Source organism: Quercus robur, chromosome 2 (genome assembly GCF_932294415.1).
Source record: "Quercus robur chromosome 2, dhQueRobu3.1, whole genome shotgun sequence".
NCBI lineage: Eukaryota > Viridiplantae > Streptophyta > Magnoliopsida > Fagales > Fagaceae > Quercus > Quercus robur.
The window spans coordinates 29,144,930-29,157,990 of NC_065535.1; the positions used below are offsets into that span (position 1 = coordinate 29,144,930).

Genomic DNA, 13,061 nt, shown 5'->3' on the forward strand with positions numbered 1-13,061 from the left:
AGATAACATTACAAGTTTGATTGTGGATTGCTACAGTATTTCTTTTCTCAATTTTTCGATCCTCTAATCTTGTTTCCTCCTTCTTCTTTTATACTCTCTCTCTTTTTCATCTCCACCTTCCACCTGTATGCTAGATGGTTAGGGCTGATACTTGTCCCATCAGCACTTCCCAAAGTCCTCATGTAGTAGCTGTAAGGCTGAAATACACTGTTGAGGTATCACTTCTACATTAATGCGACCAAGGGATTAGCTGCAGTGCATTTAATGCGAATGTAGCAACTTTCTCCCCAGATATTTTGGGACTCATCCTTATCTTATATATTTGCAATGCTTGTCCGCCCTAATTGAATTTCAGGGGTTGTCATCCTTGTTGTCAAACCATCTTCTAGGACCTCAGCCAAGTTCGGCCGAGGCAGTTTTCATCCTCGACACACTCTCCGGAGCTATTATGACCAAACCCCACCTTTTATTTATCAGTGCAATCTCCTTTGACGAAAACTTCTCCTCCTCAGGCAAATCCTCATTCTCGACTTGGGCCACAGGCCCAATATATGGATAAATAATGAACTTCTGGGCTTAAAGGCCCTACAATAATAATAATGTCTTGTATGGTACTAAAGCATTAAAATGTCCATTACTTTTTTCTTCTCCATCTCTTGCATTTTCATAGTTTCAAAATTTGAGCTTCTACCATAAATCCAAAATTTAAAAAAAATTAAAAGAATAGAGAAAAGTTGAAATTTATTTTCTCAATTTATTTTGAGGAATCAAATTACATCTCTAAACTTTATGTATATAGATTAATCTCTTACTTTGATGATTGATCATCAATAACTATGAATTACATGTTTTACAATTGTTTATCTATTTTACAATTGTTTAATTTTAATAGGCTTTGTATGACAATTATTGTTTGTTTATAATTTTATATTAATAATTTTAGGTTATTTTTTTATTATTGTCTTTTGATCTTGCCCCCTCTAAATTGAAATTCTGACTCCGCCACTGATTGTGGAGTTCACTTATTAAATTCATGGTAAGGTTTACCATAAATGTGAAAGGAATGAGTACTATTTATCTATACTCCGGAAATACTTAAAAATTTTCCGTCCTAAAGATGCCAAATTGCCAATATTAATATTCCTTTTTTTTTTTTCTTCGCTGGAAGCCAATATTTGTATTCCAAAGACTAAAAATGAAGTTAAGGTTATGTTTGGATTTGGATGAAAAAGCCAGCGCGTCTGCGTCTAGCGTTTTTTTTTTGGCATGTGTTTAAGAGAGAAATTTCACTGTTACGGCTACTGTTTATGTACTGTAGCCATAATATTTGACTTTTCAACCCCTTTTTAGCACATCAGTGGGTCCCGTGCACTGTTCACGGGACCCACAAATCTTACTTTTCAGCAACTTTTTCATTAAAAATGAGTCCCATGATACTATTCACACATTTAAAAATTATTTTACTATAGTGTTTTTTAGTTTTCAGCTGTATCCAAATAGACCCTAAATGCATATTGTTGTGAGTAAGCTCATGCATAGAAGATGTGGGCTATTGACTAAAATTAATTGCAAATAAATTACTGGGCCATATTTGGAAATATTCCTTTTTTTTTTTTTTCTTTTTTTTGCTGGGAGCCAATATTAGTATTCCAAAGACTAAGTGTGTGTTTGGATTCCAAGTCTGCGTTTCCAAGCTGCGTTTTGTTCCTTTTTTTTTTTTTTTTTTTTTTCACGCGTTTTTGGAGTATTGCGGTTACTGTTCAATGAACAGTAACTGCAAATGTTGATTTTTTGCAGTGAACAGTGCACATATGCACTGTTCACGGACCCACAAATTTCATTTTTTTATCAATTTTTTCATTAAAAATGGGTCCCACAGTACTATTCACACATTTAAAAATTATTTTGCTACAGTGTTTTCAGTTTTCAGTTTCAGCAAAATAAGTTCTATCCAAACACACCCTAAGGGTCTGTTTGGATAGAACTTATTTTGCTGAAACTGAAAACTGAAAACTGAAAACATTGTAGTAAAATAATTTTTAAATGTGTGAATAGTACTGTGGGATCCATTTTTAATGAAAAAGTTGATAAAAAGTGGAGTTTGTGGGACCTGTGAATAGTGCTCAAGTGCAGTATTCACAGAAAACCGGGTCAACAGTTGCAGCTGAAAAGAAAAAAAAAAAAAAAAAAAAAAGAGAGAGAGAAAACGCAGACGCAGCACTTTAAGTGCTATCCAAACGAACACTAAAGATGAAGTTAAATGCATATTATTGTTAGTAAGCTCATGCCTAGAACTAGAAGACGTGGGCTATTGACTAAAATTAACTGCAAATAAATTACTGGGCATTATTTTATGTTTCCAATGTTCTTATTATAAATTTGTTAATATACACTCAATGTATATAATTTTACACATAATTTTTGCATTTTTTAAGTATGTACATATTTAATACGTGAAATGAGTGATCTGTAAGGATGAGGTATATTAACAGATGTATAATAATCATACCCATAATTTAATAATCCATATTTGTTGAATTCTCAAAAAAAAAAAAAAAAAAATATATATATATATATATATATAACCGAACCTAATATTCTCAAAAATTAAAGGTTGAACTCTTGTTATTAGTTTGTTACCAGGGATATTCCTGGAGGACCAGGACAATAAAATAGAGACAAACTTAGTGAACACGCTAGATAGCAAGATGACAATAACTATTGATTATTCTTAATTAATTATTGAATTTATTGCATGGTCCACTAAAAGGATGAACTCTTTGATGCGCAGTTGGTGAAAACTGATCAAAAGAGAGTCATACATGAAATACTAGCTAGTAATCAAAACAATAGCAACAGAAAATCTGTAGGGTTCTAACTCAGATCAACACGAAACCAGCAATGAAAACAAGATCGATGTGTCCCATATATGATCATGAACAAACAAGTTTAATTCATTCAGTACTATTGGCCTTCTTCTCCAAATACTTCTGCTTCTCTTCCTCAGTCATGAAAGCTGTAACTGGGAAAGACTTTCCAATCCCCATAGGTGTCTTGAAATATATTTTCTTGCTTGCAGGGTCATCTATGCTCATCTCAGTTATAGGCACCCACAAAAACACTTGCTTGCTCTTAATACCAGTCATCTTCTTCATCTTGAATTTCTCCACGTATGCTGTCACCTCTATGGAATAACTCACCCGGGTGTTGCTCCCAACAAAGAAATGCTCATATGGGGCCTTTTGTTTCATCCAAACAAACCCAGTTTCTCTAACTCTTCCACACTCTTCAAGGTCCTGCAATGGAAGAACACCCTTGGGGAAACCTAGCTCTTCCAAAAGATCTATGGAGTGGCGGTAACATTCTTCAGGACCATGCACAATCTCTGCCCCAGCACGCTCGTCCTGATCCCTTGATGTAATGCTATTGCTAGCCATTTTGAGTTAGTCACAGAACAATTTTTTATGGGTTTGTGACTTTGTGTGTTGAGGAATGGAAAACTCGTATGATCGGATTTGTATATATGATGTATGACATAGAGTCATAGACTATAGGGTTCGAGAGGTGGTTGGCTGGAGGTTGAGCTAAATAGGGTTATTGAAGAGAGTGGTTAACCAAATCAACGCGCACTTGCTGACTTTGTCGGCGTATTCAAATCACCTGCACTGTATTTTTTTTGGTAACCTTCATTCTTTGAAAAGAAGAATTCTCATTACTCGCTTTATTATGGGTAGGCTTAAATTCTCTTCCTTAACTTTTAAGTAAATATAAGAGTTACCAATACATGAGTTAGCTAGCCAAACACGCAAGTTCGGAGTCTTTGATTGCGTGACTATGTGTTTAATTTGAAAATGAGACGAAGTTTGAAATGGGTTTTGGGGCCTTTTGGCAATGGTGGAAATAGTGCCTAGAAAAAGTTCCATGTTTTTTGGGGAACAAATGAAGTCTAGTGTTAGGAAGTACTTAATTATCAAATTTCTAACTACTCTGTTGCCATTAGTGTTTTATTAATTTAAAAATGACACAAGTTTGAAGTCTAGTGTTAGGAAGCATTATTTATCAAATTTCTACCTACCCTATCGTGTTTTGGCAATGAAAGCTAGACCGATTCGTGAACGATTAGGATGCTGTGGGTTCCAGTTTCTTCATTTTAAGAAAGAATGTCACATTATCAAGACACCAAAAGGAAAAAAGAAATGATTTTATTCATTTTAATATTCTATTTTTGGTGTGTGTTAATCAAAATTGTCACAATCTCTTCATCCCAACTTAGATGGGATTCGACATGAGAAAGTCTTTGGACACAATAAAACCCCATAAAATTTTCACATCAAGTTTGTTTTGAGTTGTGATGGATATACTTATGGTGGTCTGACATATTTCAACTTGTTGTAAAAATTTTGTAAGATTTTGTTGACTGTACAAGAACCCACAATGTTTTTGTGTGAGATTGAGAAAACAAATATGTGCGTATCTGTGTTTTGGGTTATCTTACAATGAGGAATTATTCAAGCAAGATTTTCAAGATGCCTGCTACTAAACCCTGTTTAGACTATTTTTATTTATTTTATGTAACATGTATAGTTCTAGTATGGTACAAGTTTTGTAGCAATAAACAAAGATAATGAATATATATATATATATATATATATGTGTGTGTGTGTGTGTGTGTGTGTTGGGTTATCTTACAGTGAGGAATTATTCAAGCAAGATTTTTAAGATGCCTGCTACTAAACTCTATTTAGAATATTTTTATTTAATTTATGTAACATGTCTAGTTCTAGATGGTACAATTTTTGTAACAATAAACAAAGATAATGAATATATATATATATATATATGAAGAAATGGTGTCGCAATATTTGGTTAGACTATTCTACTTCCTTTTGATAAGATACTTTGCAAAACGCATGGTGAGACTGTAAATTTTTAAGTGTAAAAGTCAGTTTCTTTGTAATAAAATACATAATGTTGGTATGGGTTTCAGTTAACTTTAATCGGTAAAGTTTCTTATAATTAAATAAAAGATTTGAGGTTCGATCATTCACCTATATCAAAAACAAATTGATATTTTGGTTTGATGATAAAAGAGCAACTATCAAGAGACACGTTAGTTGAAACCCCAAAAAAAAAAAAATAATGACCATCGGCCCAAAAAGAAGAAAAGCAACATGGACGTTCTGGACAACTCATTACTTCCAAGGAAGTAACGAACAATCTAATGATTCACGATGGGCCCAACCTATAATCACACCGGGCCAGTTTTAGTCATGATGTTTTTTGGTTCTTTTGGACCCTAATTTGAGGACATTCATCTTACACATGATCAAGAATTGAAGATCATACTCTATCTTTTAATCAAAAGAAGGAAAAAGAAAAAGAAAAAAACTAAAAGGGATCACAGTAATGATCAATCCAAGTGGTACTAACAATGTCATTGATTATGCAAACACTATTGATGCTCCCTCTGTATTCAACTTTCCAAACCCTTCATCTTTTTTTTTTTTTTTTTTTTTTTTTTTTTTAGAATAGTAAGTATTTTTAACACACATACGGAAAGAGGGGAGAATGTCTTAAAGAAACTTACAGTGGTATATATTCAAAAGGGCCTAACTCTTAAATACACAACACATACTTTAAACCCCTTTAACTCATATTCATTTTCCAATGTGGGGTTAACCCACTGTTTTTTCTTTTGAAAATACTAAGTATTTTTAACATACACATGGGGGAGAGGGGAGAAAGTCTTAAAGAAACTTACAGTGGTGTATATCCAAAAGGGCATAACTCTTGAATATACAGCACAGACTTTAAACCTCTTTAACTCATATTCATTTTTCAATGTGAGATTAACCCACTGTTTTTTCTTTTAAGAATACTAAGTATTTTTAACACACATACGGGTGAAAGGGGAGAAGATCTTAAAGAAACCCTTCAAGTGATTTTGCTAATTGCTTCATTTTATATTACATTTCCCATGTTAAAAAAAATAAAATTAAATAAATAAATAAAACAAAAAAAAAAAAACTAGGAAATGATAAGAATTAAGAAGATACGATGAGACCCAGTTAATAGACATAAAAAATAAAAAGATGTGTCCTCATAGTTCATGTGTCTTCTTTTAGATTGGAGTGTAGGGCAAAGCAAAAGCATGTGGTCCAGCATGATTGAATGTTTTGTTTTTGTTCCCCCCATCTCATACTCAATACTATATACTCTTTCATTTACGTATTAGCTAGTGTCCCATGTGATGAATTCTATCCTCATTATCTCCCACCATTTTACAAACCTCATTTTTTTGTCTTTTGACTTTTGTTTCAGCTTTATTTTATGTTTTGTGCTTTTCCTAATCTTTCTCATCTTGAGGTAGGTAAAGTTAAAGGTTACTTATGTGATGAACCACATCCAAGGAAAAAGTTGTGGGTAGTATTGTTTTGCGAGGGAAGTAAAATAAGAGTATGGTCAAAAGATTAGATGGATGTCCAATCTTTTTCTATTGGTCATCGATTGGACCGCTGATATTTGTCACATTTTAAAAACTAAGAATCAAAACAATATAATAGTGTAAAATTTAATTTATGGGAAGATGGACTCCCTTTGATTTTCAACAAGTACTTTTAGATACGACTATTATAAAATTTTAGTTCTATATTTCGTGGTATAGTTAAGTGTCTATTTGTTTCTATAATAAAAAAGTATCTATATTTCTATGTAGCAACTCAGCAAATAATTAGACTTTCTTATACAAAGTGACAACTTGACAACTTGTTGTAAAACCACTTTGAGCAAATTACAAAATTCTCCTATAGTTTGGGGATGGTTCTAAATTAAATCCTATGTTTTTAAACTATTACCATGAATATTTAAAATCATTTTATTATACACACTCAATGAGTATCTTTTTTTGAGAAAATTTCAATTTATTGTGTTTGCTACAGATGATAACTATTTATTATCATATCAAGACATCAAAATACACATTTAATGAGTATTTATTAACTAAAACTAACATAAATTCACTAAAGTTATGACTAAAGTTATCTAAACACAACAAATATTTTCATGTGAAATTATGCGGTTTTTATTATTACTATATAAAAACTGTGAAATTATATAAAAATCAATCATTTAATTATTGTTAACAAGATATTCATAATAAAATTACATATTATACATGCTCATGTCTAAATTATATTATATCATATATTATATAGCATAGAATAAAATTGTTTCATAAACGTTATAGTTGCATAAATTGGATGCACTCTCCTATTTTTGGTAATTTTTTTTCTTATGTCATATGACACACTATAAGTATATTAAAATGATTAACAATATTTACTTTGAATAAAATTTAATTGCAAAAATTTTAAAAACACTATTTCTATTAAATTTGTACTACTAAGAGTTATTAATTTAAATGAATTTCATTAATTATTTTATACTATTTAATAAATATCCTAATTGTTTTGTTTTAATAATAATGATTGGATGTATACATTGTACACGTATTGTGTAACTCAAGTTTTTTTTTTTTTTTTTTTTAGGGAAAACTAAAGTTGTATACTTTAACTTGAACACTATTACCCAAATTTTAAAAAATTAAAATACTATTCAAATTAAAAATTAATTATCAAAATTTCTACCAAGGGTTTTCATTCTTTATTTTAAAATACCTATGAATTTTTTTTTGATAAAAATATACCTACGATTTTCATTAAACGGTGCATATAACTAGCATAACATTAATCAATTTTTTTTTTTTTTTATAAAATATTTCCATCTTTGTCACATTTGACTTTTATTATTTGCTCAAATGTTTGACATGTAGTTCAATAATTATAAATAAATAAAAGAAATTAATAACACCCACATTCGGATCCTTTTTTATTTATTTAATTTGTGTGGATTAAGATAAATGGGCAGAACCGGACCTTCCAAGTTCCAATTCTTCGATTCGATCTACCTTTCTTTCTTTTCTTTCTCTCTCTTTCTCATAAGTCTTTTAAAAAAAACAATAAAAAAATCAGAGAGATTCGCAAACCGAAAGAGAGAGAGCAAAAAAAAAAAAAAAAAAAATCGAATCCACAAAATATTATAGCTGTGCTTTTGCAGCAATAATTATTGCATTTCATGGAAAGAGAGCTCTGCTCTCTAAAAAAAGCTAGTCGAAGAAGAACGCACAAATAGAGATTATATCATAGGTAGTGTGTAATGGTGGTGTTGCCCATATCGACAAAAACGACGACGTGGTGGAAGAAGAAGAAGAAACAACAAAATACTACTAGTTTTGGTGGTTGTGGCGAGGGCTTAACGGTAATTTCACGGTGCTTCTTCCTGTTGATGCTATTCTTGTCAACCGGCGGTGATGGTAACAAATCGATCTTGCTCGTCGAAGCTAACAGTCACGGCGGCGGCGGAGGTGGTGGCGTCGGCGGAGGCTGGGCTTCCTCGGCGTCTTCCAATGTCGGGATAGCCATCATCGTGACGGCCATGGCCGGAATTGCCTTGGCCGCCACCGTCGTCTACTCTCGTAGGTAACACCGAAAACCAAAAAACCAAAGCAAGAAATTGAAAATTGCAATCGATCTGAGCCGATTTCCAATTCATGAAAGCCTAGAACACTGAGAAAAGTACTTCTTTTTCTTTTACCTTTGGATTTTACTTTTTCTACTTTTTCCGTTTTGTTTCTTAGGGTTTAGAATTAGGTAGATACATAGATAGATTGAAATAGATGATTACGGAAGAGAATCCTGTAATGAGAGCCCTACGGCGAAGTCAAACTTCTTCACCGTCGTCAAATTCATCTTCATCTTCACCGTCATCGTCGTCATCGTCATCATCGTCGTGGATTCATTTGAGATCGGTTTTGTTAGTCGTTGCTTCATCATCATCATCGTCATCGTCACCATCGTCATCACAGTCACAGTCACAGTCATCATCATCATCCTCACCAATTCCCACTGATCGGTGAGTTCCTGAATTTTCCACCAAAAAGTACCATTTGTTTTTTCAATTCAGTTTCGCTTTTCGCTACTTTTTCTCTCTTCAGATCCCGATCTGTACAGTACTCAATTTGTTTTTTCTGATTCCAAACTACTATTAGTTAGTTGAAACACTCTCTCTTTCTTAGATTCAGATTCTCTCTCTCTCTCTCGCTCGCTCGCATAAGACTTAGCTTATACGGCTAGTTATACAGTGATTGTGATAGTAAATTTTGTTTTTATTTACTGTTTTTCCCTCAATTTTTATAATTTGTTTGTAATAAAAAATGTGATTGTGATATATATATATATATATATATTTTTTTTTTTTAATTTTTTTTTTCAATGTTATAAATTTTGAATTTTGAGTATGAAAATGTTAGAAATGAACTCCAGGCTATTTGTTTTGATTACGATATCATTTTCAAAAGCACTCATTATTACTGTCTCTATGTAAGCATTGATGGGAGGATGTCTCTGTTGCATAGTGTGATGATAGATTTAGCTGTTGGGCATTGGTTTTCCTGTTCTTAAATTATTGGAAATGTGTTGCTTTCGATTCAATGGGTTTTTCATGCACATCAAACATAGTCTCGAATTAATTAATGTTTGCACAATGGGATAGAGGCTGATTTTATTTGCGCTTTTGATGCATGCATATAGGGATAGTTTTTAATGATTGATGAGTTAAACTGATGCTTTCGCTCTTCATATAAGAGTGTTGCTTTAATGCGCACATAAACATTTTTACTTGTTTCCCCCCATCTGGGAAAAGTATTTAATTTGTTTCTTCTTATATTCAGGGGAACTCTTAAATCACCTTGGTCACGTAAGAGAAGAAAACATGCCCTTCTTCCCAAACAATGGAATAGGTTCTTTACACCAGATGGAAGGCTCAGCGATGGTGGAGCCAAGTTTCTGAAGAAAGTTCGCAGTGGAGTATGTCATTGATTTTTCTCAGACTTAATTATTTGCTCTTTTGTCAAATTTTTATTTTAGATTTTTTTTTTTTTTTTTTTTTTGTCTTTTTGGTTGCTTATGTTTTTCCCTGTATATTTGTTACTGCTGTGAAGATTTGATTCCTTATATCTCTGATTCAGGGTATTGATCCAAGCATTAGAAAAGAGGTTTGGCCGTTCCTTCTTGGAGTGTAAGCATTTCCATCACTGTATCTTTCTGTATGGATGTCTTTGTGTGCATTTGCATATACTCATATTTTTCTTTCCTCTCTTTAATTTTAGAACTTTTAGATAGATTTAGTTATCTTCAATAATTTTTTGTTACATTTTTAGTCATTACGCTCAGGTTAGCCTGGTCTTATGAATTGCTTGATCCATGGCTGACTGTAAGGCTTGGGTGATTTGCAATATTCATGTCTGACCCTTGTCCTGGATCCTTATTCATTCTTGTCTTAAACTCAAAATCTGGTTAAATACTTATACTTCTCATAATTCTACAAGTGTCTAGTGCCTGTCATATGGGATGAATGAGAGGGCTGGGGTACTGATTGCTGGCTTGCAAATAACTGTCCTTGTCCTTGGGTGATTTGCAATATTCATGTCTGACCCTTGTCCTGGATCCTTATTCATTCTTGGCTTAGACTCAAAATCTGGTTAAATACCAATACTTCTCATAATTCTCCAAGTGTCTAGTGCTTATCATATGGGATGAATGAGAGGGCTGGGGTATCGATTGCTGGCTTGCAAATAACTGTTCCTTGTCTGGCAACCTAAATTTAGGTTTAGGTGCTTTTTTAACAAAACTTTTTTATGTAACTACTTGATTGAAAAATTCATTGTGTTGACTCTAGTTTGCTTGAAAGAAGCTTTTAGAAGTAGGCTTTCAGCACTACCATTATGGCTGCTAGGTATATTGACTTATGTTGAGAAATTCTTCTTGTCACATAGAGAAAACAGACATAAAGATTGCTATTTAATAGTGCTTTCATCTATGTTATTGGTTTTTTTTTGTTCACTGGATGCTGGTTGTTAATTTAATGGCCAAATTGCTCTAGATCTCCTTGCATGTATTGACTTATATTTGCATGTGCAACAGCTATGACATGAACAGTACTCAGGAAGAAAGGGATTTGATCAAAGAACAGAAAAGGTATGTATTGTCATTACATTCATTGGGGCTCTCCTATGCAATTATTCAACAGTTATCACTTAATATTTGGTAGAGCATATTCATTCCTATGTTTTCCACCTCCCTCCCCTTCTTCCCTCCTCCTCTTTTTCCCCTAGTTATTGTTCTTTTTTTCTGATGCAGAAGAGAATATGGTAGCCTGCGGAAGCAGTGCAAGCAAATTTTAAAACGCAGTGAAAAGAGCTTAAAGTCCAAGGAAACTTCTGGGATCAGCAGCAATGAGGGCAGTGGGGATTTTAGTCAGGTTTTAGATTCTTCTTGCTCAGAAGACATGGCCAGTGCCAGTAGGTCCCCTTTGATCTTTGGAAGAACATTGACTGAGGATCCAGATCCCCCTATCTGGGATCAAGCCCTTCAATCCCCTTCATTATTGGAAGAAGATGGTGATAAGAGTGGACTAACTTGTGAAGATGCCTCTGCTGGTGATACAGAGTCGTCTGATTCTGACTCCTCAGAAGAACCTGAAGACATGCAACCTTTACTTGCCACCAAGGGAAGTGAAGAAAATTATCTTGATGAGCCTGCCAAGCAGAATTCATCTTCCACTGATATAGAAAACAAGTCTCCCTCCAACACTGAAAACAAGCCCAAACCATTCAATGCTGAAGACTTTGCCAAATGGCAAAGAATCATCCGTCTTGATGCTTTGCGGGCAAATGATGAATGGATTGCCTACTCGCCATCACAGTCTGCAGTGTCAGAGATCAAAGCTCACCAGTTAGCAGATAGTGTCGGGTTGAAGGAATATGATCACTTGGAGCCGTGCAGAGTTTTTCATGCTGCACGCATGGTTGCTATCCTGGAAGCCTATGCACTACATGATCCTGAGATTGGTTACTGCCAGGGTATGAGTGATCTACTTGATCCAATAATCACAGTGTTTGAGGAGGACCATGAAGCCTTCTGGTGTTTCGTGGGTTTCATGAAAAAAGCTCGGCATAATTTCCGACTTGATGAGGTGGGAATTCAGAGGCAGCTGAAAATTGTTTCCAAGATTATCCAACGCAAGGATATTCATCTCTACAGGCACCTGGAGAAGCTTAAAGCAGAGGATTGCTTTTTTGTGTACAGAATGGTGATTGTTCTCTTCAGAAGGGAATTAAGCTTTGAGCAGACACTATGCCTCTGGGAGGTAATATGGGCTGATCAGGCTGCGATTAGAGCAGGGACTGCAAAGTCTACTTGGGGGAGAATAAGGCTGAGAGCCCCTCCTAATGAGGATTTGTTGCTTTATGCCATATCAGCCTGTGTGCTGCAAAAGAGGAAGCTGATAATAGAGAAGTACAGCTCCATGGACGAAATTATGAGGGAGTGCAATAGCATGGCTGGCCGTCTCGATGTTTGGAAGCTTCTAGATGATGCTCATGATTTGGTGGTCACCCTCCATGACAAGATTTAGGAAAACCCATCTCCAATGCTTAGGCCTTTTTTTCTTCAATCTTCCTCGGATTCCCTTTTCTTTTTTGACTTTTAATTTGTTTGCTGCAACTATGAACTATCCCTTCAAAACAAAAGGGATCTTTCAGGTTGCTTCACACTGCTTGATACTAAAGTCTAATGGGCAATATCTATGATCAGTAAATTATGGGATTATAATGCATGCCCGCACTCGGGGCTCATTTGAGTGATGGTGGCGACACTTCTAATTTAGTTTGTTAGAATTAGGGTACTTGTATTTTATTTATATCCTCATAAACTAAGGTGATTTTCATTTTGCAATGTCTTCTCTGGACTTTAATTTGAACAATCGACCTCTAACATGTGTAATTAGTTTACTTAGTGTGATTGTGTGATAATGTGCTCAGAATGGACCGGGATCCTCTTTGAATCGTTTGAAATTGAGAGTATTCATAATCTAAATTGTCGACTTTTAAATTAAAAAAAAAAAGGCTTAAGTATTAATGATCTGAATTAAATTTTACATGTGCA

General features: G+C 34.0%; 2 protein-coding genes across 3 annotated transcripts; one reads left to right on the forward strand and one right to left on the reverse strand.

Moving 5' to 3' along the window:
• Window positions 1-2,709: 2,709 nt before the first annotated feature.
• On the reverse strand, window positions 2,710-3,680 carry LOC126713218 (uncharacterized). Its single transcript, XM_050412914.1, has one exon. The coding sequence runs from the start codon at window positions 3,435-3,437 to the stop codon at window positions 2,955-2,957; it is 483 nt and encodes a 160-aa protein (XP_050268871.1). The 5' UTR covers window positions 3,438-3,680; the 3' UTR covers window positions 2,710-2,954.
• Window positions 3,681-7,948: 4,268 nt separating this feature from the next.
• LOC126713219 (rab GTPase-activating protein 22-like) lies at window positions 7,949-12,760 on the forward strand. 2 transcript variants are annotated; one of them, XM_050412915.1, is made up of 5 exons: window positions 7,949-8,537; window positions 9,788-9,923; window positions 10,085-10,134; window positions 11,040-11,093; window positions 11,256-12,760. In XM_050412915.1, exons 1-5 carry the CDS (start codon window positions 8,215-8,217, stop codon window positions 12,529-12,531), a joined length of 1,839 nt encoding a protein of 612 aa, XP_050268872.1. In that variant the 5' UTR covers window positions 7,949-8,214; the 3' UTR covers window positions 12,532-12,760. The 2 variants fall into 2 exon arrangements, with proteins under 2 accessions (XP_050268872.1, XP_050268873.1); XM_050412916.1 differs by having other exon boundaries at window positions 8,345-8,970.
• Window positions 12,761-13,061: the final 301 nt, after the last annotated feature.

Coding starts and splice junctions, on each gene's coding strand:
- LOC126713218 (XM_050412914.1), bottom strand. CDS start 3,437: ATGGCTAGCAATAGCATTACATCAAGGGATCAGGACGAGCGTGCTGGG.
- LOC126713219 (XM_050412915.1), top strand. CDS start 8,215: ATGGTGGTGTTGCCCATATCGACAAAAACGACGACGTGGTGGAAGAAG. Junction 10,135..11,039: donor TGGCCGTTCCTTCTTGGAGT/GTAAGCATTTCC, acceptor CATGTGCAACAG/CTATGACATGAACAGTACTC. Junction 11,094..11,255: donor TTGATCAAAGAACAGAAAAG/GTATGTATTGTC, acceptor TTTCTGATGCAG/AAGAGAATATGGTAGCCTGC.